Here is a 23,924-nt window from a genome sequence, read left to right as displayed (position 1 = left end):
TATTCCCCAACTTTACAGAAACCTAAAAAACCTTTCCCAAAACGCGATATTGTACCACACAGACTACTACTTCTCAGGGTGAGAGGCAAAATAACATGTGCATATTTAATTCCATTTTCTAATGCACTTGGCAGAAAGACAATCAGATGTTGCAGTGATAAGCACAGTTTAGCAGTGTACAAAGACATAGATGGAAAGAAAAACGTGCCCTGAGTTCATTTCACTGGCACAATTGCAAATAAAGTAAAATCCCAATCTGAAGCAATCTTAACTTTTTGCTAGTAAAGGTGAAATGAAATGTCTGATCCAATATCATAATCAGAGTCTATTGTGGAAAAATGATTAAAAGTCAGCTGTCAAATTTCTGCAGAAATGGAACGGTTCCATCTTAACTCAGAAAGCAGCAACTGCTGAATTGGTTCAAGGAGCAGACACTCAACTTCAGTATTTCACTGCCCATTTTTTATCCTTCCTATCTACAAAGGTGTGCATCCAGCAAAGATTTACACATGCACTGACTTCCCACAAAATGAACTGAAATTTGTATATGATGAGTTATAACAGCTCTTTCAGATTTACAATCTCCTTTTAAAGTTCACTGACCTCAATAGAAGCATTCGTAATAAAAATTAAGTCTGTGAAGGCTTTGTACAATTGTGACCTTAATTCAAAGGGCTGGGGGAGGGGAAGGAATAGGATTTTCTCCTCAGAAGTGTTTCTATTCTAAAAGCAGTTTGTTTTTAATAATCCAAACAACTTAAATTTAAAATATATTATAAATAATTAAAAGTAATTTACAACTGACTTTAAAATGCATTAAAACAATGCATTAAATGCACGTTTGCATTTAAACATATTAAAACAATTCTCAGGGTGGGGAAAAAAGGAACTTTCCACAGTGCTCATTCAATATTCCTTACAATCTAGTGCTGGTCTAGTTGTTTTAATCATTACAGCAAAATGCAAGCCACTGTCATTTCTACACATTTCTAAAATTGGTAGAGAACAACATTACTCAGTATAGCAGATGACTCTCCTGAAGGTGGAATCATTTCAACAATTTTATTTTCCTTTTTTCATTGAAGAGAATACATGACTAGAACTGCTCCACACAATACACAAGGGGAAGGAAGCTAACCATCCAAATTTCAGAGACAGCACATTCCAGACTCTAACAGAGAGCTACCACTGCTACGCAGAATGGGCTGCAACTATCTACATGTAGATGGAACATTTTAAATGGAATATTTTAAATTTTTTTGTTTTGCTGGTGATACTTAGTAGAGCACATTCCTAAAAGTAAATACTCAGGCCAGGATTAATGTGTGTTTACTTAAATGGATAAAGCAATCCTGCCTAATGTATTATGCAAAACCTGCAGAAACATTACAGCAACTCTGGGTTTCTTCATGATTTGGTGAGGCAATACATACCTTGTGGATATATTTACATTCTTCTTCTTATTTTTCCTAGATGTTCTATTTCTATTCCAATTCATATTTGGTACATTTCCTTCTTTTTTCTCCTGAGGCTTCTTCTTCCTATATGCATCTTCTTGCTAAAGGCAAAAATACAAGCTGAGACATTATAAAATGAACTTAACTTAGTCAATCAACTCCACTGGATTTTTCTAGCTAAATTTCTCTGGACAAAATGACCCGACCCAAATGCATTGTTACTTCATGATTTAGTGGTTTTCACAGCACATCCTCTTTCCAGCACCATCAACTTAACCAGCCTTTCCAAGACTGTCCATCAAGACAGCAAGAGATGATAAGAGGGAAATTTCTGAATTCCCAAACTTAGCATTTTCCCTTTCACAGCCTCTAGCTCTGACTTTCAGGGAAATAAAAAAAAAAATGCAGGGAGAAAAAGTAATGCAGTCAATAAAATTCCCAATGTGCTAAAAACAAAAAACATCTGCCAGATTTATGATCAGCTGGTGTGCAAGTTCAGCAGCAATAAATCCTCCCTTTCCTCAGCAACTGGGGGCGGTGGGGGAAGGCATTCATTTGAATTACAGCTGAGGAAATTATGGAGTAAGTTACCAGCAAATACCAGGCATTTCAAAAAATGCAAGAAACAAACTGAGCACCATCAGCCACACGGGCAAAGAAGTTTGTAACAACAGTTCTCAAAGCAAGACTAGACCGTGTCTTTTCTCACATATTCCCCAAGCAATGTGAGCAATTCTTCCTTACACCATTTTGTCATGGGATTTATAGCCAGTAGACAGAATACAAACATAATCCAGATTCTCAGGTCCACTAATTGCCTTATGAAGTACTTTTAGTGTTTTATGCTGCCTGCAACAAAGGTACAGTCTGATGTGTTTATCCTACTCAGAAACCAGGGGTGAAGAATGGTCCTTCTCAGCAACTGCACAATCTGCTAAAGGGCTTCTGCCTGCTGTACTCTCAAATGCAAGTTTCTGATGCAAAGCCCTGGGTTTGAAGATCAGGTCTGCAAGTGAAGGCCAATATGCCCACCTCCCCTGCAGAGAATGTTCCCACATCATTAGTGTGGCTGACAGCTGGCATTAGACTCCAGTATGCTTGTGCCTGCTCTGACAGTAACAATCTCTGGCTGTGATATATATGGCTGTTTTGTTTTTTACCCAAACTGTTCACCATTCCATAAAGCAGCATTAGTACACAACGGATGTGGGACAGCACATCTGCACTCTTCTGCATTCACCTTAATTACAGCATTTCAGATCTGTGACTCTACAGAATAGTCCCAACATACACATACATACCTATATGTGTACATATATATGTACGTAAACTATAAAAATATAATTTCAAATTTGAAAAGGAGAAAGATCACAATACAAACCTCAGAAGAAATAATCTCCTCTTTTGAACAGCATGGAGTCTCTTCCTTGGGTCCCTTACTAATTTTTTTCTCTGTGGAAGGCTTTAGGTTGATCTGCTTTTTTGAAGTGTCGCAGTTTTCTGTTTCATTCCTGAGAGGCACTTGCTGGCTATTCCCTACAATTAAACAATAACAACTGTTTGCATGGGAAGAGAAGGGGCTCTCAGTCATAAACACATACCTTTCTTTAAAAACAGCCTTGTGCTGCTTTCCAAAACATAGGAGACTAATGTCTAGGCTGATGATACTGGAAAATTTTAAAACCAAAAGCTAACGCAATGTAAAAATTCTTACAGCAGTTGCAAAAAGTAGCTTTGTGTTGGTTCATGGTCATGAGCACACCACTCCCAGTGCATGCATAGATTACACAAGTCCTGCTCATCTCATCTGAATTTGAGCTACCTGGGGCTCAGCCATGGATCTGTAAGGCAGAATTTGAAGCTAGAGAACACTGGGTTAAAAAACAAAGAGAAAAAAACCCTGCAAGCTGAGTGGGGAGGAAGGACAGCCTTTACTTGGTGCTTGACACCTCTGAAGTGTCCTCTGCACTCACTATGAAGACCAAGGGAAGTCATCCTTTCTTTAGCATGGGTTCCACACTAAAACTTCTTTTACTTGAGAAGATTGTGAGGAAGAAAAATTTTGATCTAAGAGTCCAAAAAATGAAAGCTTCAAGAGGAAGCCTGCCTCAACAAATAGCTGAGCTGCTCAGCTGGGTCACATTCCTCTGCCTGGGCCAGGACAGGACAGAATTAACTTTGCCTCTGATCAGTTCCAGGTATCTCAGAGACCTGCACTACATCCACAGGGATCTGCTACTGAGGCTCTCAGCTGCTCTGCGTGAGAAATGTCATCACTTACTAAACTGAACTGGCATTGTCAAGTGGGAAAGGCACGCCCAGACATTTTTACAGTTTCCTGCCAGCCAACTACAACATCCCAGCTCTGAGTCAGATACTGGCTCCTTTCTGGAGCAGGCAGCCACGTGGACTGCAAAAGGAGCACGTGTGAATCAAACACCAGTGAAGGGAGACTGTCAGAGCTCTAAAGAATGCTCTGTTGCTCTCAAGTATACAAACGTGAGTACCCAAGGTCCTGAGCTCCCTGTTTGCACAAAACCAGGTCTGTAACTATAATCAAGATACAAACACTGCAACGTGGTACTTTTTAGACCCAACATATCCTACTATATGTCTTGAAACACAGAAATACCACATGCCTGATAGTGCAGAGAACCACAACTGCTAACAGACAACAAGGGAGATTACCTTTAGTGCTTTACTACTGAATACACTGGATGATCTCCTAATTCAAAGCAAAGAATAAGCAACAGTGCATTTCAGGAGCATATGAAGAATCTCAAAATACCTTGTAAGAATGAGTGAAAATATCTTGCCTTCACCTGAGATTGCACACTTGTACCTGCTATAGCTCACAGGTAACAACACAAGAAGCAATGAGCCTGTGGTAGCAACCACACAAGACCACAGGGCCTGAAATTCCTCTCTGATGGCTCACTCCTAAATAAACTGCCACAGCTACAGCAAATGCCAGTTTTCACATTCAATTACTTTGCCAAGTGCCTCAGTAAAGCCAAGCTTCCAGAGGATACATTCTCTTATCTCGCTTTTGATTTCTCCCACGTATTCTCCTGTTGTTCTTAAAATTTTGAATTGTGAAGCTAAGAGGTAAGACTTCCCAGGCAGCTTAGCCCCACAATTTCAAAAAAAGAACAACAAGATAAAAAATACAGCTATGCAATTACTATGGGAAACACTGATTTGCAGATTCCTACACAATAAAAGTTCACATTATCCTGATGTCAGGTTTTTCTTATTTTGGGTGGTGTTATCTGAAGAGTTCTGAGTATCTGCTTCCAAATGTGTTTGCTTGGTGATTCAACCACCATATTTTCAGTGGACCTGAAAATAGCAAACTGGGATCCTTATGAATATCTGACAAGGGCAATTTGTGTCTGATAAGCCAATCTATGACATCAATTATTTTAGCAGTTAAAATGCTATGGCAACAAGCTTGAAATTTGTAAACCAAGCAAATTTATGATTTATAAAACAACTTTAAATGTAAGCTGCTTCCTCAGAAATGTAAACAGACAAATCACAGTGAACACATAAGAAACACATTTCCTTGTCCTATGCAAAAGACAAAATACGGATCACAATGAACTGATCAGAAGATTTCACTTAGTAATTTAGACTGATAAAATTTGAGAAAAAATTACCACTAATTTTCCTTATTTCTTGCAGTTCTGGCTGTTGTTGAGGTGAATTTCTGGACAAGTGACTTTCAGGTAGCTTCTTGGACATCTTCACAGAACAGAACTCCTGTTCTTTGAGCTCAGCTAGATTTTCTGAAGTTTTAAGGTTAGTTTCCTTAGGAAACATACATGTTTGAAGATCTTCCTTCAGATCACACTCTGAAGAAGTATTTTTAATGAGAACTGTATTTTTCAGTGTACTTTCTTCTTTACCCAGAAAGTCTTCTGGAAGAGTTAAATTCTTGTTAACATTTATGCCATTTGCATATTTCAGAGTTACCCAGTTCTCACTGACAACATCAGTGCAAATGTCCTCTTTTGGTGCTGAGATTTGGTTCTCTGCAATCTGATTCTGTTTCTCATCAGGAGCTGCAATGGCACTGCCAGCTGCTGTGTTTGGTTTCTGCTTGCTGTAGTAAACTGAACATTTGTGTTTCTTCTGAGAGTGGCTGTAGGTCGCAGGACTTCTCTTTGCTGCACTCTGACTTCGGCTGGAAGAAGAGCCTACAGACAGGAATCCCTTCCCTTTACCTTTATCTGAGGAACTATAGGAATCCATAAATGTCTTGCAGCTTCCCCTAGAGGAAAAAAAAAAAGAGGGATTTGTTTTTCTTTAGAAAGTCATCATGAATTATTTTATGAGATATTGTTGTAAGAAAAGAAAGGGGGGCATATTCACAAGCCAACAAATTGCTTTAGGTCTTTAATTTACCATATCAGCTAAGCAAATTCTAATTTTAGTGAGAATTGAGCAACACTCTAAGTATTTGCTCAGACTTCCAACACACTTATATGCTTCACTGAAAAGTGCCTGACTGACCACTCAAGAGGGTCAGATTGAGAACCATCAATGTGTTTTCCATTCTTTCCATGGCTGCCACACCTGGTGTATCCTTTACTTTCATCACACAATTTTTACCTTGTGTATTACTGGCAATATTCAAGATTAATAAACCCCTGAGTTCCTCCATTCCTCCTGGTTTGAGGTGGAAGTTCTCAAAAAAAGGCTGCTTGGAACACTGTCTCCTTTAAACCAGCATAAAACAATATCAGTAAGAATAAGACAGAAAGCACCACTCCACAATAAACAGGGTAGAAAAGAAGAAAATAAAAAAAAGTATTTTTACTTGTAGGAATCAGAGCTGATTACGTCAACGGAGTTGCTGTTCTGCTGTGGTGAAGCACTAGGATTTGGTCTCTGTCTTGATTTCATGAACTCTGCTAGAATATACTGGGCTTGCTGGAAGGCTATCAGAATCACTCCAAGCAGGGACAAACTGCCAAACAAAACAATAGATATTGGTGTCTACAACTTTCAGGAATATTCAGTGAAAGAGTTAAAAAGCTTCTAACAAGATACACTTCTCAAATATTTTTTTCAGTAAATTCTAAGTAAAAGACAGACAAAAACTCAAAATACAGCCTTAAAAATTATAGTTGTAATAGTATTTTGTTTTCCTTTTTTTCCTTATAGACCTTACCAGATATTAGCTCGATAAAGTATCTCAGTCATGAACTTTAAAAGAGAAAAACTAGAATAAAGAAAAAGTTCATTCTAAGAGATAATACTTGAAGGCAATTTAGAAGTAACTGTGTTGTAGTCTTACATCATATCATAATATGACCTATCAGCCTGCTGTTCATTTATGACAGTCATCATCATTATTATTTAGGTATTTATTAAATACGGTCTCTTTCTTTTCCGACAGAAAATGCTGCCATAAAATGAGCTACAAATGCCATCATACTTCTGAACTAAAAATGTAGATGCAAAATATCCTCTTTGCCCATGGTGCATTAATTGCATCAAGCATATACAGATCAAAACAAAAATCTTTCTAATTCATCAAACCACCTTCTCAATCATGCAATGTAAATTTTGTTAGCAGGAAAACAGAATGAAAAATTCCTGCTTCTTCAGATCCCCTGCAGTCTTCTTCTGTTGCATTTAGAACCAGGCAAAGTGGTCACTGCTGTTACTTCATTTGTGTTCTGACTGTTTCCATTGTCCAAACCATGCAAGCAGCACAGTGTGCATGGAAATCTCAGTTAGGGATGCATCAGCACACGAGTGTTATCACCATGACACTCACGTGCACTGCATCTTGTAGGAGCTCTGGGGGGCTGTAGGAAAGCCTTACCTTACAAAGAGGACAGTGAGCCTCCAGAAAGACTCTTCCCAGCTGGGTCCTGGCACCACATCCGCACACAGCGGTAACAGGTGGTGAGGGAGAGTCACGTTGAGCGTGAAGTGGAACTCCAAATCAGCAGCAGTCACCAGTGTGAGCTCACGAATCACCCACGAAGATGTAAAGTCAGGAGTGAATCTGTCAGGAAAAACAGAGGTGGTGTTACTTTTTAATTGATGGGCTGAATTTTTTCTGAAGTCACACTGATAACAAAAATACAAATAATATGATAGCAACAGCAACAACAATAATAAATATAAATTAATTTAATATTTACCAATAATTTAATAGTATTCTTAAAATTACTAAACTATTGCATAATTATTAATATTAATTACAAAGTTATTAATCTAAAAACAACAGTTTAGTTATCTGAAATAATATTATTTAATAATACTTTTTAAAGCACAGTTAAATAAAGTGTCCACTATCTGCTTAAACTGTGCAGGCAGCATTAGGTCATCTTAAATTGGAAAAATATGTGGGTTTATTGTGACTCTTCACAATATTCTTACTACTGGGAAAGGTTTTCCTTTTATCAAGGAAATACACATAATCAACTCAGGTTGATCAACAAAAGCACAGCTGTCCAGCATACAGCCAGCATGATTTCAGAAAGACCCAGGTACTAGGGTGCAAAGCTGGAAAGATACAGAAAGCAGAAGAAACCAGATTTGTCTCTTCTTCCACTTTCCTGACCCATCTCAGTATTCTACTTGATTACTAGAAGGTATAACTTGCCTTTCCAATCAGAAGAGGTGAAATTTGTTGTATGGGAAACCACAATTACTTTAATATAGTAACATTAACTTTACTTTTACTTAAGTCACAGTATCTTTCACTCAAGATTAGTTTAAAAAGAATCAGTTTTAGACTACATACAATGCTGGGAAAACACGACTAGATTGTGGTCAGGCTACTTGGAACAAGCTTAGAGAATAACAAGAAAATAAAAAATTGTGGCAACTCTTTTGTTTTAATTTATTATTTCATAATGCACTGATAAAAGCATGTATGCTGCTTTTTAAAAATAATGGGTCATATAAAGAACCAGTGTTCTGTTTTTTCTATTTCCCTCAGGATAACACTAAATTTCTATTCAAAATTTTGTGTGTGGTATGCCATTGGAGTGTCTGTTTCTGAAATTAATTATTTCAAATTTCCACTTCAGTTATTTTGTCAACAAATTTGTCAGTGCTTACACAATGCTGATTTCTCGTGATGAGTTTTGAGCTAGGAAAAATTCCCGACAGTCTAACACTTCAAATCCATATCCTTGGCAACTGTAACCATTAATTTTCATTGATGAAATTGTTATAGGAAGAGGCCCAATATTCTCTACTTTGAAGTTCTTCGTAATGGATAGAATTTGCTTGCTGTCTTTCAGTTCTTAAAGGAAAAAAAGAGAGCAATTAGTTTACAGTGCATAAAATTATTTTCTTACATTCATACATAAATTGCTATTTTTACTTACAATTGAATAAAAAAACCCCATAAGTGACCAAGATCTAATACAGACTATTCTGCAATAGTGTATTTCTGAAACTTTTAACTGTTTTCAGTCAGAGTTTTGACAAAATAGAATCTACACTTCTCATGGCCAAGCTCTTCAGCTTTTACCATCCTGTTTATGTAATATTAACTTTCTGTATCAGTTCCAGTGCACAGCAAAGCAGCCAGCTGCACAACCAGAGACCTGTGTCTCCTTACTCACGTCGTCTGCAGTCCATTAGTGTTGCTTCTGGCACCTTAAATCGAAGGGATCCTCCTGCACCAGGGAGTCTTCCCCCTACTTTAAGCAATTCTTTGGCTCCAAAGCCTTCTACATTGACCACATCCAGAACAGTTAAGTTGTTTCTGCCATAAAATAAAAATCAAGCAATCAGCCACTAAAGCACAAATTAAGTTTGCAAAATCATGGCTTTGCTCTCTAGGTGCCAAACCAAGATGATGAGTGTTTCAGTAACAGAATCAGTGGCAAAACCTAGAGAGGTTTCCCTAAACAGAGACAGGATTAATCCAGAACCAGCCACTAGTGAATTTCACAGAGTGAAGGAGCAAGTTTAGTGACCAGTGCCACTAGATAACAACTGTGCCACCTAGTAAAAACGGTTGCTTCTTCATTCAATAAACTCCCTTTTCCTACAAAGGTAACCACAGTTTGGCTGCATAAAAGACTCACTGGATCTGTAACTCCAATCATTGTTAAGTCAGGTTGAAGAGAGCAAAGCCATGCAACGTGTCTCTCTTTTAACTCAAAATTGATTCAGTACAGTCACATGCATCTTATAACCCTGTGACCACATATCAAGAAAATGAACGACTGAGACATAAGGCACAAACACACTCTAAGCAATTTTTATTAAACCAGAGGTATTCTGACTTTCAAATTTTGACCATTTGTCTATGTGCCAGGACTTTGCAAATTCATTTTTACATTGAGCTGCTTGATTCTCACTTACAATTAAAATTTGGCTTACCTGATTAAGATAATGGAAGCTACTCTTTTGTAGTCAATAGGTGTAAAAATTACACCAACTTTTCTGGTTTCCAGTGGCTGTAAACTTAAACAAAGCATCTCAGAACTGCATTTCTTGCTGATAAGGTCCTCTTGATGTGCATTCTGTTAAATAAAAGATGCACTTCTTACTCACAGAAAACGTGTGTTTAAAGATGTTAATAAAGAAAGCACTGTATCACCACTTAGCACCACGCAGAATATTTTTGGCAAGGTGCAGAAACTGCTAACTAACTTGCTATACCAAAGTCTTTCCTTTTGACAACATAAAACATCAGATAAGATTGTTTATTTGAGCAAAAGTTCATATTACTGCACTTATTATGAGGAATGTATTACTTCATTATTTAAAACAGCTTTTATTTGCTCAGATGGAAAAGAAATTATATAGTGTCTTTCATATTCAAGGAATCCTGAAACCCTTCACAACACAAGAACTGAAGTGTACTGATTGCACAGGAAAATGTGGCAACCATTATACCCTCAGTGCATGACTTACAACTTGATTGAAGTGAGAAAGGGACTGCTGGTAAATATGCTGATCATTTGAGTCACTGGAAAGAAGCCAAAGAGAATTCTCAACTATATTAATTGAAAACCAGAACTACCAGAAGTTCACTTAGTCTGGAAATAATGTAAATTTTTTTTTTTAATACTGTTGTTTATTCTTTCTGCCTGTGAAAAATGAAAATAGCCCTATAACTTGCTCTTCTAGAACTGGGGTCCCCTCTTAGAAAGGGGTAATCAGATACCTGTAGCAGTCAAAAAAACCATAAAGATTCCAAAATGGGCTCTCACTTGGTTGTTTCTCAGTTTATGGGTGTTGTACTAACAGCTTTTCTAATCTTTTTCAGTTCAAAATGTTTTTATTCTTAGTCTTTTTTATGAAAAATAACACATAAAAACTATCAGAACCTGCATTTAGTAGTCAGTATTTATTAAAAGCAAGCCATGTATGGCATTTGCAAACTTCCCTATGTCACTCCCTACAAAGACAAGCGTAACAATTCACTGCACATAAACTGACTAGGGAAATGATGACAAATGCAAAAATTTAAATATTGACAACTATTGATTTTGTTAACAAGGCAAGATCTGTCTCATATGTGCCGAAAATCTACCTAACCATGCATGTTCCCCATAGCTCTTCAAACCTAATGAAAAACATGTATTGCACACTCTGATGTGAAGATCCACAGCTATTTTTCCATTTGGCCAAGAGTATGGTGTGTGGGACTGTGGAAGCTCACTCCTACCCCTACCTTCCCATTTTCAGAGTCTGCCTACAGGCTAGGATTTATGAACTGCTGTCTCCTCTCTTTTACAACAACTCTTAAAACTGTTGCCAGAAAGGAAAGGTCAGCTTTGATTACTGTAGCAAACATACTCTTTTCTTTTTACAAGGTACAAATATTTCATTAAGATCTTAAAGCATATGTGCAGAAACATGTATCTACACAGGGCATTAAAGATGAAGCTGCAGCATGTCCAAAGAACAAGGAAAATACATTAATTCTCGGCTTTTGTACAAACCAGAAGCCTTAAGAAGAAATTCTTTGGGTATTCTGGATAGTACTCTGGTCACCAGAATGTGCCAGCATCCCTGATACAGCATTTTCTCTGTCATCCACACACAACATCTCAGGGTTTAAGCACAGCTCAGCACTGGTGTGCCATGGTCAAGTGTTAACCCACTCATGCAAAAATTAGGCAATGGGAACCAGAGTGAACCATGACATTCCAAACCTAAATCCAGAAGTTGCAATGGCATGAAGCTGAGATGTAAAAATCCCTGCTCCTCCTCCCCTGAACCACCCAACACTGCTTCCCTCTGCTGAGAGGACAACCAGTCTGCTCCTGACATCACCGACTCCACAGCCTGACACTTCATGGTCAGCCTGCAGCCAAGGGTGAAGTCCCAACAACACATCCACACACTTGCAGGCATGCATGCACCTCCTCCCTACAGCTGTATTCAAAACTGACTCAAAGCCTGAAAATAATTAACTGCAAAGATACAAACATTACAAAGAATCAATAAAATACTGTGGAACTGCTTTAAATTGCACTTGGGAAGAGCCCAGAAGTAGCATAGTTAGAAAAATCCTTCTCTAGTGTGTCAGACCACTTCTACCAAAATTAGCCATCTTACCCTGTGAGAACATTCATCCATTAGCCTGAATTCGGTGGTTGTGAAATTAATAGCTTGCTCATTTATGCCGAACCTAAATAAACCAAAACAAAAAGTTAAGCACTTGAAACCCAGCCTGTCAGAAGAGCATTGACTTATTTTTACATGCTGGCATCTATTCTTAAATGGAGACTACTTTTACAATTGCATTTGGCAGTGTGAAATATAGTGGAAATGTGGGTCTGCATTTCAACAGAATACACTGCAAATCAGTTTTATGTGGATTCCACACATTTGTAAAACAGTCAAATGGCTGGACAATTTAGGTCTATCAGGGTAGAATATTGTAAATGGTAACAGTCAAGAAATAGAATTTCTAAGCCACACAAACACAAATTCCCCAAAGCTCCTTCTGCCTGCATAACTGTTAAGAAACAATCATTATTAAATCTCATATAATTTATTCAAATATCCCTCTTTCCGCTCATGATTTATTTGGGATAAATTCCTATTTTCCATCACATAATTTGCAAATCAAAGTCACCTAAAGCAATTGATTTGTTTGTCCAAATGCAAATTATAAGCATTTGACATTAGGTATGAAAAACTGACATAAGAAAACCAACACGTAAAATGTAGATTATAGATGAATGGACCTCCAGCCACTGAACTGAAAACTCACAGTCATAACTGTCTATGACATTAGCTTAAAAAGAACAAGTTAATGGATGTGATTTCTGGTGAACTTAAAAGATCTGCAGAAACAAAAGTGTGCAAATACAGAGAAAATGTAATTGCAAACCACTAGAAAGAGTCTATGTGAAAACCATATTTAGTATGCAAACAGATGCAGTTATTAATGTGCATATATATACACAGACATATATATGCACATGCATGTACCTATGTAAAGGAATGAGGTTAAGGAAGCAATTACACAGGGACTGGGACCCCAAATAAGCAATTACACCTAAGCACAGGAGTAATCCCACCATCTCTAACCATACAGTCCTACCAACTATATAGCATTTTTTCAAAGACAGGTGTGACAAGGCTTATTTTGGTGAACTTCAGCTCACTCACCAGGTCCCTTTATTACTAATCTAACTCTCCTCTAGATTTCTCATTAGATCATCTCAAATCTAAAACAAAGTCTAAAACAATGCAGAAACATTTACTTAGCTGACCCTAAACGTTTATGCTGAGGTTGCTTCCTCTGAACCTGCATTTTTCTTCCCGGTTCCTGTTTCCTCTTTGACCAGAGTTATTATGTTAGAAAACTCTTCCTGGTGGGATGGTTCAGATACCTTCTTTTCACTGATCTGTCTACAGATTCTATGGTTACCAACTAGCACTCTGAGGAGATGCACAAGCCCAGCTCTGTAAGCTGTTCATCTCACCTGGTCAGCTTGCACTAAGCCTCAGACACTAGAAGATGAACAACTATAATATATATCTGGCAGACACAAACTTGCTTAAAACATGTTTAATTCGTATTAAAGGCATGCACCATACAGAGAGCTGCCCCAAACATGCCTCTGTCTTCCAAAATGGGTCAGAACATAGCCCCCATCTAAGTTACACTTTGAAAAACTAAATAAAATTCAATAAGTAACAATGATAAGGCATAGCAAATAAGATGTTTTAAAAGGGAAAACAGTATCCTGAGATAGTTATTACCATTTGTTCAGCAGACTCAGTGAAGCTTGGGGATCAGGGTAGTAAGAAAGAGGCAGAAGCTGCAACGTAACTGGGAAGGATGAAGGGTTTCTTAGTACGAAATATTTTACCTAAATAGTTTGGAGGGGAAAAGAAAAAGTTAAAAACTACATATTTGAGAACTGGTTGGTAAAATAATTCAGCATTGACAATACAATCTGCATTTTCAAGGGACTTCAATCTGGCTTCTGTGTCAATGCAGTATAATCATACATGCACGTGACTGCATGTAACAGCAGGACATGTCACCACAATGTCAGAATTTGCAAAATCAGCTAAGAGTGCATTTTGAACCACGTGTATGAAAACATACACCACCCCCACTCCCCCAAAAACCCTTTCATTTGGATTTTGATTTATGAAGACAGATGTGAACAAAGCTCTTGCACAGAAGAAAGTGAAGTTAGTAAGGTGCTACCCCTTCTTAGAGAAGTCTGAATGCAAGCAGGTTATAAAAATTTCTGTAATGACTAACAATTAAATTAGACAAATGGAATATTAAGGTAATACACAATATGTGCATATGAAAACTATTTCCATATGACTGGTTCTGGCCTAGGCTAGGTTAGTAGAGACCTAAATCTGACAAACAAGAAAGAAATAACTGTCAGTGTGGCTGGAAGATACATTGCTCTGCAAGTGTTGTATCTCTCATAAATGTTTTACACACTTCTGTTAGACAAGACAGTGGCATGAGGAAGGCCATCCTGTACAGCCTTCCATGCATCACTAATGACAACACACCCTATCCCTAGTCCCATGTTCAATTATTTTACCACAAGCATGTAACTTATACAATGAAAGCAAGGAAAGTTTAACAATTACAAAAAATTGTTGGTTAAAACCTACACTGTTTTACTCCTCTCCTTGTACTAAAGCATTACAACTAGGAAGCTAGAAAACTTATCAAAGAGCCAAAGGATACAAATTTAGTGTCTTAACTGAGATCAAAACACCAGTTCATAAGCAATATGAAAATGTAAGCAGCACCAAATATTAACCACAGACTTTGTTATTTAAACAAGCTAAACAAACAACTCAGAAAAAAGTGTAGTAACAACCATCCTCACCATACTACTTTTAACAGCTGTGGCATTAAAGCTGAGTGTAAGGCCAGGCTCTGTAGTCAACCGTGGCAAGAAAAAGGCAAAGGATTCCTCTTCAGAGTTCTTCTGCTGAGTAAAGCGAGCCAATCCTAAAATATTTCTCCTGCTTTACGGCCAAAAGCAGAAAACTTAATTAGTTTCTTTTTTTTTTTCTTTCAAACAAAGAACAACAACAACAAGATGATTTGCTAGGACCTGTAACTGCATCAACTTATTTTTCCTTGGAAACAGTCTCTACAAAATAAAGTCCATAAAGCTGTAGTTTAACAGCTAACTTCTATGTATGTAGGCCAGAGACAAAAAACCTTGAAAGCCATTCAAAGACACTGAGAAGACTGCTATGCAACCTGAGGATAAAGGACTCATGCAACTCCATAAATGAGCTGGTAAAACGTGCTTGGACTGCTTTCATGCCAGGTAGCCCTGGTGAGATAACTATATCAGAATATTATTCGCATTCTAGACTGAAAAGCTTACTTGTGGCTGGCAGTGCCTTGAAATGAAAGCTGGGGGTGTCTGGGGTGCTCTGAAACGCCATGTGCTTCAAGAGAACTAACTTAAGTGTAGAAAATGGTTCAGAATGTTTTGTTCTAATTAAGAATACTTCAGAACATAAATATTCTTTTCTACAACACTGTACTGGCTTGAATTAAGAACCTCAACAGATTCTGTACAGACCTGCATGCTTCCCCACGTCTTATTTTTTGCCATCTTTCATAAAGGTCACTTGCAAGCTCAGAATCCACGTCCCAGGCAGAATTGTCCAGAGAGAGACTCTTCTGCCAAAGCAGATTTGCTGAAAGGATAATAGATTTTTCAGATTTTACAGAGATAATATTTGCTCCTTCCATCAATCTACTTTTGAACATGAGTAATCAGCAATCAGTATCAAACCCAAAACAAAAAAGGCAACCCACTTTTCCCCTTCAAAGTGAGAATATGCATATATGGGTATATATATTATTTTTCATATCAGATTTGTTTAAAGAAGTACATCTGCAATACCAAAGTAACTGTACATGCAAAAATGGGCATTGTACAGTTTGTGTATGCTTTAGTAAACCCTTTTTACTGCTGCTACTCCTATGAGATGACAATGAAGAGTAACCATGACATCAGTAGTCTACAAAGTACTCTCCACTGATGGCAGTAAAGTACCAAGATAATATGGTACATAGCAGAACAAAAATATAGTAGCATGGCACAGCAGGGAGCATAACAATTCCCAGTTTGGCAAAAACAGTCTTTTCATTTTAGCTTCTTTTCTAAATGCTGATGATTTTCTCAAATTCTTCTTAAGATGAATTGCAAAGCTTTACATCAGTCTAAAGATTAGTGCATTTTAGAAAGTTATACTCATATTGGTTCAAGCATTTTCACACAGTAGAAAGTAGTTAGAAAAGCAAGTTTCTTTAGAAAGAAAACAAAAAATACTTATTTTGAAAGTGCACGTACTTTATTTTACAATCCTTAATGTTTAAAGTAATGAATTGAGATTGGTGATTATTGGAACAATCCAACTACAATTTCTTTAGATCAGTATTTTCAGGCTAATGCATTACACATTTCTGTTTAACAAACAGTAGTATCCTAAAGCAGAAAGCAGAATACCTGGAAGTACAGATCTCATTATATGTATTATTAGAATGAAAAAGTAAGCAAGTATTCAGTTGTATCAGCCATAATCCTTCATTGAGATTTAAAAAAAAGCAAAAAAGCAAACATTTGCTTCTAAGATATGGACCTTAGCATGCAAGAGTCTCAGTAAGTGTTCAAGTCACATGTTTCTATGTTACCTCAATTCTCCTTTTCACATCCGACTGACTTACTACTGCCTACCTCATATCCTCACACAAAGATACATTTTAGGAAATGTCATCTTGAAAAGATATCCAGGAGAGGCTCAAATATTTAAAGCCTAGGATACCAGCTGCCTTCTGAAACTCCTCACTGTACAGAGAGTAAAAACCACTATTCTGAAGCAGCCTTTAACAGGTTCAACATTCTTTAGGCAGTATCATGCCATGTTATACCTATTGCTGTGTTTTGTAAATGCCAGCCAGGTACTTAAAACAGCTCCCAGCATTACAGTATCTGGAGATAGATTCTTCAGTTCCCTTCTATCTGTTTCATATGATACAGTGTTAAGGAAGCTGTTTTATAAACCTGATAAACCATATATTCTGAAATCAATGGAATTATTGCTGTGGGAAAGAGGTAAAGAGAAGGCCTCCAAGTTTAACTCTAGATACAGGCATATACTGGTCAAATTTTTTTTTTGTTTGTTTGGGTTTTTTTGTGGATTTTGTTGTTGTTGTTGGTTTTTTGTTGTTGTTGTTTTGTTTTGTTTTTCATAAAAAAATTCCCAGGATCTGGGCCCAGGTTATGCACATTTTCTAATAACTTTGAATTAGTGGACAGTTTTATCATTCTACTTCAACATCTCTCAAGAAAACGTGTGAGAAGAAAGAAAAGGGCAACACCAATGAGAATTCATAGGAGAGTCTTAAATACTAAAATTTTTTTAAATAACGTTTCAAGACAGAACAATAGCTTAGCATGTGCTATGGAACTAGATGTCTGAAATACTGCAGCATGTACTCAGCCATCCCAGAAAAATGGATGTTTTTAAATAAATGTAAAACTAAGTACTTGTATGAACAATCTCAATATTCTCATTACAAGTCCTGCTATATAAAATGAATTTTCTACAATAAAAGTGCGGTCAGATGCCAAAAAAAGCCTTAGACAGGCCTACCTGAATCAGACTTTCCCAAGTAGCACTGAATATCACAGTGGGCAATTGCTTCAAAATTAAGATCTCCTTGCTGGAAAAGCAAAACAAAAATATGACAAAACAAAAGAACAAATTTCAGTGTCTCAGTGCATAATTTCATAGAGTAAAATAAGAAAATTTTGAATTAAGAGAATTAAGTGCCAAGAGAACTATAATTCCATTGTTGTTCAACTCTGGGGACTTAACCTCTCAATCTTCAGAATGGCCTAACAAAGTGGTCTGGTACTGAGCTTTTGTTTCAGGACTAAGAACAGATTTCTGGCCTGAGAGAGACACCGCTGCAGTTGGGTTTGCAGTGCATAATAATAATTCAACACACACAGCTGAACACAATACCTTGGACACAGTCGAGTATATCTGCAGAGGTATTTCAAACATCACTCCCACATTTGTGGACACACAAATACTAGAGAGCACATTCGTTACAGTGTCTTCCACACTGAGCTTCAAAGAAAAAACATTCCAGCAGCCTGGAGGTAGAGTCAGAGGTTCAGCGAAGTTCAGAATCTGAAAAGAATCAAATGACAGCTGAATTAAAATTGGTACAGCACTTTCTGATGCAGGTGGTACCTTGAAAAACGCCAATTTTCTCATCCTTTGTGTTTTTGCTGTTACTACATGGCCGTATGTGCTCATACCCGATCCATACAGTGAACTTATGCAAATCTCAATATCAAAACATAAGAAGAGCCATTTAGATGCCTACATCATGTGCTTATTCATAAACCAGATTTGGCTGATTTGAACCAAGCAGTTGTGCCAGTAGATTATTGGCTTTAAAGATCATCTATGCACTAAAGGCTTCCACTATGAAGAAATGCTGAAGCCTAGAGAGCACAAACGCACACATTCAAGAATTCTGAGAACACAGCAATGGTCTGTAATTTGATGCATCTATAGCTGCAACTCAAGTGAAAGAACAGTTGTCAATAAAACAATACAAAAGTAAGCTGGACAGTGAACAATGCCTCTTGAGACAGTAACCTAATAGTTACAGATGTACATAAACCTTTATTTTTAACTGATTCCAACCAGTTCTAAGAACACAGAGTTCTTCAAAGAACCTATTTTGTATGTCAAAGGTCCATATCTTTAAATCATATATAAAACATTGTACAAAGAAGAGATAAAGCTTACCTTGACTATGTTCTTTGTTTCCCTGGCTATGAAGACCTCATTCAATTCAATGTTGAAGTAAAAATTGTTTGTAAACCATATGGACCAAGATCCTGAAGTATTATGATGTGGTTCTATGTGAAACAGTGCTGCAGAAGGATCTACATCAAAATACCTATAAGTAAACACATTAAAAAATATAAATACACCTGCTATTGTCCTTGAGTACACAACAAGTGGTCTATACAAGAGAAGATACCATAGCATTCCTGTACAATGAGGGTCTTCTAAGTTTTCTCAGAGAAGAATAAAATTATTTATTTGGGAATAATTATATATGAGAGCAAAAATTCTCAAGAACCATGTAAAAGAGACAGGCAAAGTATCTACCCCTCTTGTTTTGCTGTAGTACAACATTGCCTATTCTTTTATGATACAGCAGGCTGGATGAAATCGGCAAAAGATGACAGAAACAAGAGAAGAGTTCACATTTTTTCTAAGACTATCCAGCTTCTGCGTTGCATTAACAAGGGTGCTGGAAATGTTACCATAGACTAAGCAACATTTATATCATGTGAGCTGCTAAAGCACATTTTTTACTGGCTCCTAAAATTCTTCTTGGGATAAAATACAGAATTATTGCTTTAAATATGACAGGTCCATTTTGGCAAATGACACAGCAACAACAGGAAGAAGCCTCTTCACTGACCTTGGAATCACAGAGTGACAAAGGAAGTTAACTTCATCTCTTAAAAGTAAGGTACAGTATTTTCATTATAGTATCAGTGAAAGTTAACAAACAAACAAAAATCCACTGTCAACCTACCCTTCCATCACAGGACAGAAAAGACAGGCTTTGAGTATTGTAGTGCCTTTCAAAAGATAGTTCTTGTTGTCAGAGTAAAGACTTTCACTGTCACAGGATGCAGCTGGGAAAGAGCAGACACATGGAATACATCAGTCAGAAGAATATCCAAAATTATTTTCATGGGAAGATTTGCAAGAACACTAAAAAGGGGAACCTTTGCTGGTGCAATCTCACACAGGTGAGTAAAGTATCTAATTGTTTGAGTCATAAGACTCAATCTTTTCAGAGGTTTCAAACCTTGCCTTAAGGAGTATTCATGAATGCTAAACACCTTTAAAATACACACACAATGAGGCTGTGAAGAACAACCTGACCAGTTTTAACCACCTGTCATTGGCACAGCATTCTTACTAATCAGAGCACGCTGCCTCCTTTTATCAAATGAAAAACTGCTCTGAAAAAGAGAATCACTTAACATAATAGTCCCTTTCTTCTTATTATTCATCCATGTTTTCTGTAGGAAAAACACATCTCAATGTCGTTATGAAAGCAGCCTGTTTCATTAATGTTTAAAGTCTGTACACTGCAGTCTAGTGGTCAGAACAGGAAGCAGGCTGGAGTCAGGAATGCTTAAATGCCAATCTCTGCTCTTCCACAAACACGTCTGGTTTCAGGCAAGCCTCTTCAATGGTCCTGCCAAGCAATGTCATAGAAAATGACCACCCAAGCACAATAGCCTTTTAGAAAACATATTCAAAACAGAAAAAAACCCATAAACTATAAAAGGATGTTGAAAAAGCATATTCAATAATTATGCTTATTGTAAAATCAGCTAACATTTTAGCAACTGGTTTTTTTCCCTGTTTTCATGTATGTATAGCTTAGAGCCTTCAACCAGCATAAGAAGAACCACATATTCACAAAAAGGGTGGAAACTATTAGCAAAAAGAATTCATCCTCTTTCTCAATAAAGTCTAGACAAGTTGATTTTGAGATCTTTCAGGGTCTCTGCTGAAAAAAACTACTCTTTTTTCAGCAATCAAATCCTATTTAATCATATTATCTCCATGTATGTGTAACCTGTACCTTTACAAGAAATAGAAGCAACTTTTGTGAAGTTAGTAGACGATGAGGATAGCAGTACTGGCTCAAACTCCACAGCTGATGTGTCTTTTTGTGACAACTGCTGTATTTCCTGCAAGAGGACAAGACAAATTATTTTTATATCAGTACTACCCTTATTACTGTTGCAGTTCCTGTATTAGTCTATCTTCTTGTCATATTTGCATGCCACCATCTGCCATTTTCTCATATCTTCTAAATCAACACATGAATTTTTATTCGAGTTAACAGCTCTTATGTATTAAAAAAAAAATCCATCACTGAACTACAACATGTCATCTCAAGGATCTATTAGACATTTGGGCACATTTTAAAAGCTTAGAAGTGTGACATTTGCCACCAGCAAAATCAATCTGCTATTAGAGAAAGCAAATTCCCTAATCAAATTCACCACCCTGAATTATGACTTCCTGAAGCTCACGATTACCTGTATATGCACCAGGCTGTTTCCAGAATGCATGACATACACATCTACTGATGAATGACCTGTCCAAAAGAATAAACACCAAGGTAAGATCACCAAGGACAGAAACACTTGTTTTGTCAGACATTCAAAGGAGAAGCAATCCCAATTTAAATTTTAAAATCTTTGTGTGACAGATACCTTTGTAAAAAGGGGGAACTATTCACATCTTTCAGATGCGAATTTGAGAGAGCAATAAAAATGCTTTAAAATGTAAGCTTTAAAATACAAGCATTCCCAGGAAATAATACAAAGCCAGATTCAGCACTTTGGGCTCAAAGCAGGAATGATCCTATCACCCAGTAGGTAGCAAACTATTGCCTAAAGCAACAGGAGACAGGGGTAACTCAGCTTTCACCTGCTGGTAAGGTGGTACAGCTATGTAGGGGAACTACCTTTGGTCACTGGCAAAGCTATGTTCCCATCCACAGGACAGCAGGAAGATGTAGAGGACCAAAAGAAGGGCAGCAGGACAGAATAAGAGATGACCATTACACTACAGTCCTTCCACAAGGAAGGTAACTTGAGTTTTTGCCCTTGCTTATACTTGTATTAAATCAATGTAAGCAGGCCGACATGAAAGGACATTCTACCACCTGACCAGCCATGATTTCTAATAATGTGCGTGCTTTGCTCAGCTGCTTGAAAGCAAGACTGTGAGTGCCAGCTTCCAAAAGAGGGTTCAAGGTATTGATTATGAGCTCCACATACCCCACAGCTGTTTAAAGCACATGCTCCTCTGCAGCCTTTCCAGCTGGTTAGTTCCCTTGTGCAGACCCTGCCTACCTACTGTCCTGCTCTAACTTGGTGCTAACTTCTTCCCACCAACACCTAATCCAAAAGGCTTATAGGACCAACCTCTAGCACTGACAGGACTTATAATTGCACTACATTTGACAGAAAACAGCCCTAAAAGATACTTCTAGTACTTTAACCATCGAAAGTGTTAACAGTGAGCACCCTTGACAGAACAGATGGGAACAATTTTCTACCAGCATCAGAATAAATGTACATCCACAACTCAACATAACAAAGCCCTGGCATCTCACTAGCAGGGAAACTAGGTTTACAGTAGGTATTTCAGTTTCAGCTCTTGAAATACCACATCACAGATTAGGCACAAGGGAAACAGAACATTTCATAGATATTGTTTTGTGTATATTGTATCTATTGTTTTGTGACTAGATTTTGAAATACATTTCTCAAAAGACCAAAAGATCATGTTCCATTTCAACAAGTATGTTAAAAAATATTATTTCAATCTGGATTCTTAAGCAGTTTCTTCTTCTCCAATCAGAAAGGAAAACTGGCAGAAAAGCCTACAAAAAGCTATTCTAACAGACTGCAAGGCTCTATAAATAATTTTAAATCCCCTGGATTTAGAGGATTTGCAGCATAAAGAACTGCAAGGAGTTGATTGTCTTGCCTATGGAATTCTAGCTTACAAGAACAAATTATGTGCACATCTGTATTACACCTCATTACCCTACTTTCCATAATGGCCACTGTCCCCAGTACTGTATAAATCACTCTGCCTTCACAATCCCATTATGGTCAATTTAACTAATGGGAAACCAGAAATGCAGTTGTAGAATTCAAAGGACCGTGTCATCTTTCCACACTATTTAAGCATGGGGGAGATCTAATTTACAACTTTACAATTGTTACCTTTATGAAGAAAACTGCTCATGATAACTCTGCCCAACAAAAATTCCCTGCAAGCTGTGCTTCACTGAACTTACTTGGTTTCCCTTACTTGTGAAATTAAGCTGTCACTGAATTTGATTCAATTTAGGATGCCAAATTACAAATCATGTATAAAACCAAGTTGAATGACACTTAACAGGCAGATTTAGGACTTACCTGAGGTCTTTGTTCTTTCCATTGCTACATAAACTATAAAAAGATTCTCCATTAAGTATTGTCTGTGCTCCACAAAATCTTGCTGGGCATTTTCCACTCTTACTGTTAAGCTCATTTCTAGCAGCATTGGGTCATCGGACATAAAACAGCAACTCTGGAGTGAGACAAAGGGATATGGTGTGTGTGTGATGGGGGACAGAACAGAAAAAATGCATTACACTAAGGAACTCTGAGAAATTAATCAAAAGTATTATCTAAGATACAAGGTTTCCAACACCAAAGTGCTGGCAAAACAAAAGTAATTAAGACCTTTGCTAAAATCTCAGCAGAAACCAAACACAGTGCAGGTACAGAGAGCACAGCAAAAACAAAGACAAAAACAACTAAAAAAGACACTGAACCTTGAGAGAATGCAAATTTATAAACTGTCTTAGTCAGTCTCACCTCAGGGACTGTAAAACAGTTTCCTTTGTTAAATCCTCTGCCTTCAATAAAATGTGCCATAAACAGACTGATGCATGTGTCTTAATGGTAGGAAGACAGTTCATGTTCACTGGTCTGTTTATAGTTAATTTTTCCAAATCCTGTGTTTTTGTCTCCATTTCTCACTGAAGTAATTTTAAAAAAACAAACATAGATGTACAATTCTTAATAGAAAACACTGTTGTCTAGCTAGAATACTTCAGAAAAATACAAATAGGGTCTTATTTCCATCTGTAAGTAGTGGCTGCTGTTAACACAGCTAAGTCATAGCAACTACAAAGACACGGACACCATTTCGCAAAAAAAATTAAAGCCAAAAAAGCAAAATAGAACTAGACAACCAACAGTGAACAACATAAATTAGTCCTGCATCAAACCACAAAGGTCACTAAATTCAAACCACAAAGGTCTCTAAAGGAGGACTAATTTGCTCAGGATGGAGGATTAGGAGGAG

The 23,924-nt window shown here is 37.3% G+C and overlaps 1 protein-coding gene across 8 annotated transcripts in view; it reads right to left on the bottom strand.

Moving 5' to 3' along the window:
• Nucleotides 1-23,924, bottom strand: part of TMEM131L (transmembrane 131 like) — a 79,360-nt gene that overhangs the window by 10,108 nt on the left and 45,328 nt on the right. For 5 of the 8 annotated variants that reach the window (XM_041427805.1, XM_041427808.1, XM_041427809.1 and 2 more), the window contains 19 exons: nt 22,988-23,141; nt 21,089-21,147; nt 20,626-20,734; nt 19,558-19,660; nt 18,753-18,906; nt 17,952-18,122; nt 17,577-17,646; nt 15,497-15,614; nt 14,783-14,924; nt 13,674-13,783; nt 12,015-12,087; nt 9,825-9,967; nt 9,059-9,201; nt 8,547-8,733; nt 7,297-7,482; nt 6,283-6,432; nt 5,120-5,733; nt 2,839-2,993; nt 1,434-1,558 (listed from right to left, as the gene is read on the bottom strand). In XM_041427805.1, the coding sequence (XP_041283739.1) occupies nt 1,434-1,558; nt 2,839-2,993; nt 5,120-5,733; nt 6,283-6,432; nt 7,297-7,482; nt 8,547-8,733; nt 9,059-9,201; nt 9,825-9,967; nt 12,015-12,087; nt 13,674-13,783; nt 14,783-14,924; nt 15,497-15,614; nt 17,577-17,646; nt 17,952-18,122; nt 18,753-18,906; nt 19,558-19,660; nt 20,626-20,734; nt 21,089-21,147; nt 22,988-23,141 (2,966 nt within the window). Of the gene's footprint in view, nt 1-1,433; nt 1,559-2,838; nt 2,994-5,119; nt 5,734-6,282; nt 6,433-7,296; nt 7,483-8,546; nt 8,734-9,058; nt 9,202-9,824; nt 9,968-12,014; nt 12,088-13,673; nt 13,784-14,782; nt 14,925-15,496; nt 15,615-17,576; nt 17,647-17,951; nt 18,123-18,752; nt 18,907-19,557; nt 19,661-20,625; nt 20,735-21,088; nt 21,148-22,987; nt 23,142-23,431; nt 23,596-23,924 lie in introns of all 8 variants that reach the window. The other 3 variants (XM_041427813.1, XM_041427811.1, XM_041427806.1) reach the window with 2 other exon arrangements.

Source organism: Onychostruthus taczanowskii, unplaced genomic scaffold (genome assembly GCF_017590055.1).
Source record: "Onychostruthus taczanowskii isolate IOZ18803 unplaced genomic scaffold, ASM1759005v1 scaffold12, whole genome shotgun sequence".
NCBI classification, from domain to species: Eukaryota; Metazoa; Chordata; class Aves; order Passeriformes; family Passeridae; genus Onychostruthus; species Onychostruthus taczanowskii.
This window is presented reverse-complemented; position numbering and strand designations above follow the sequence as displayed.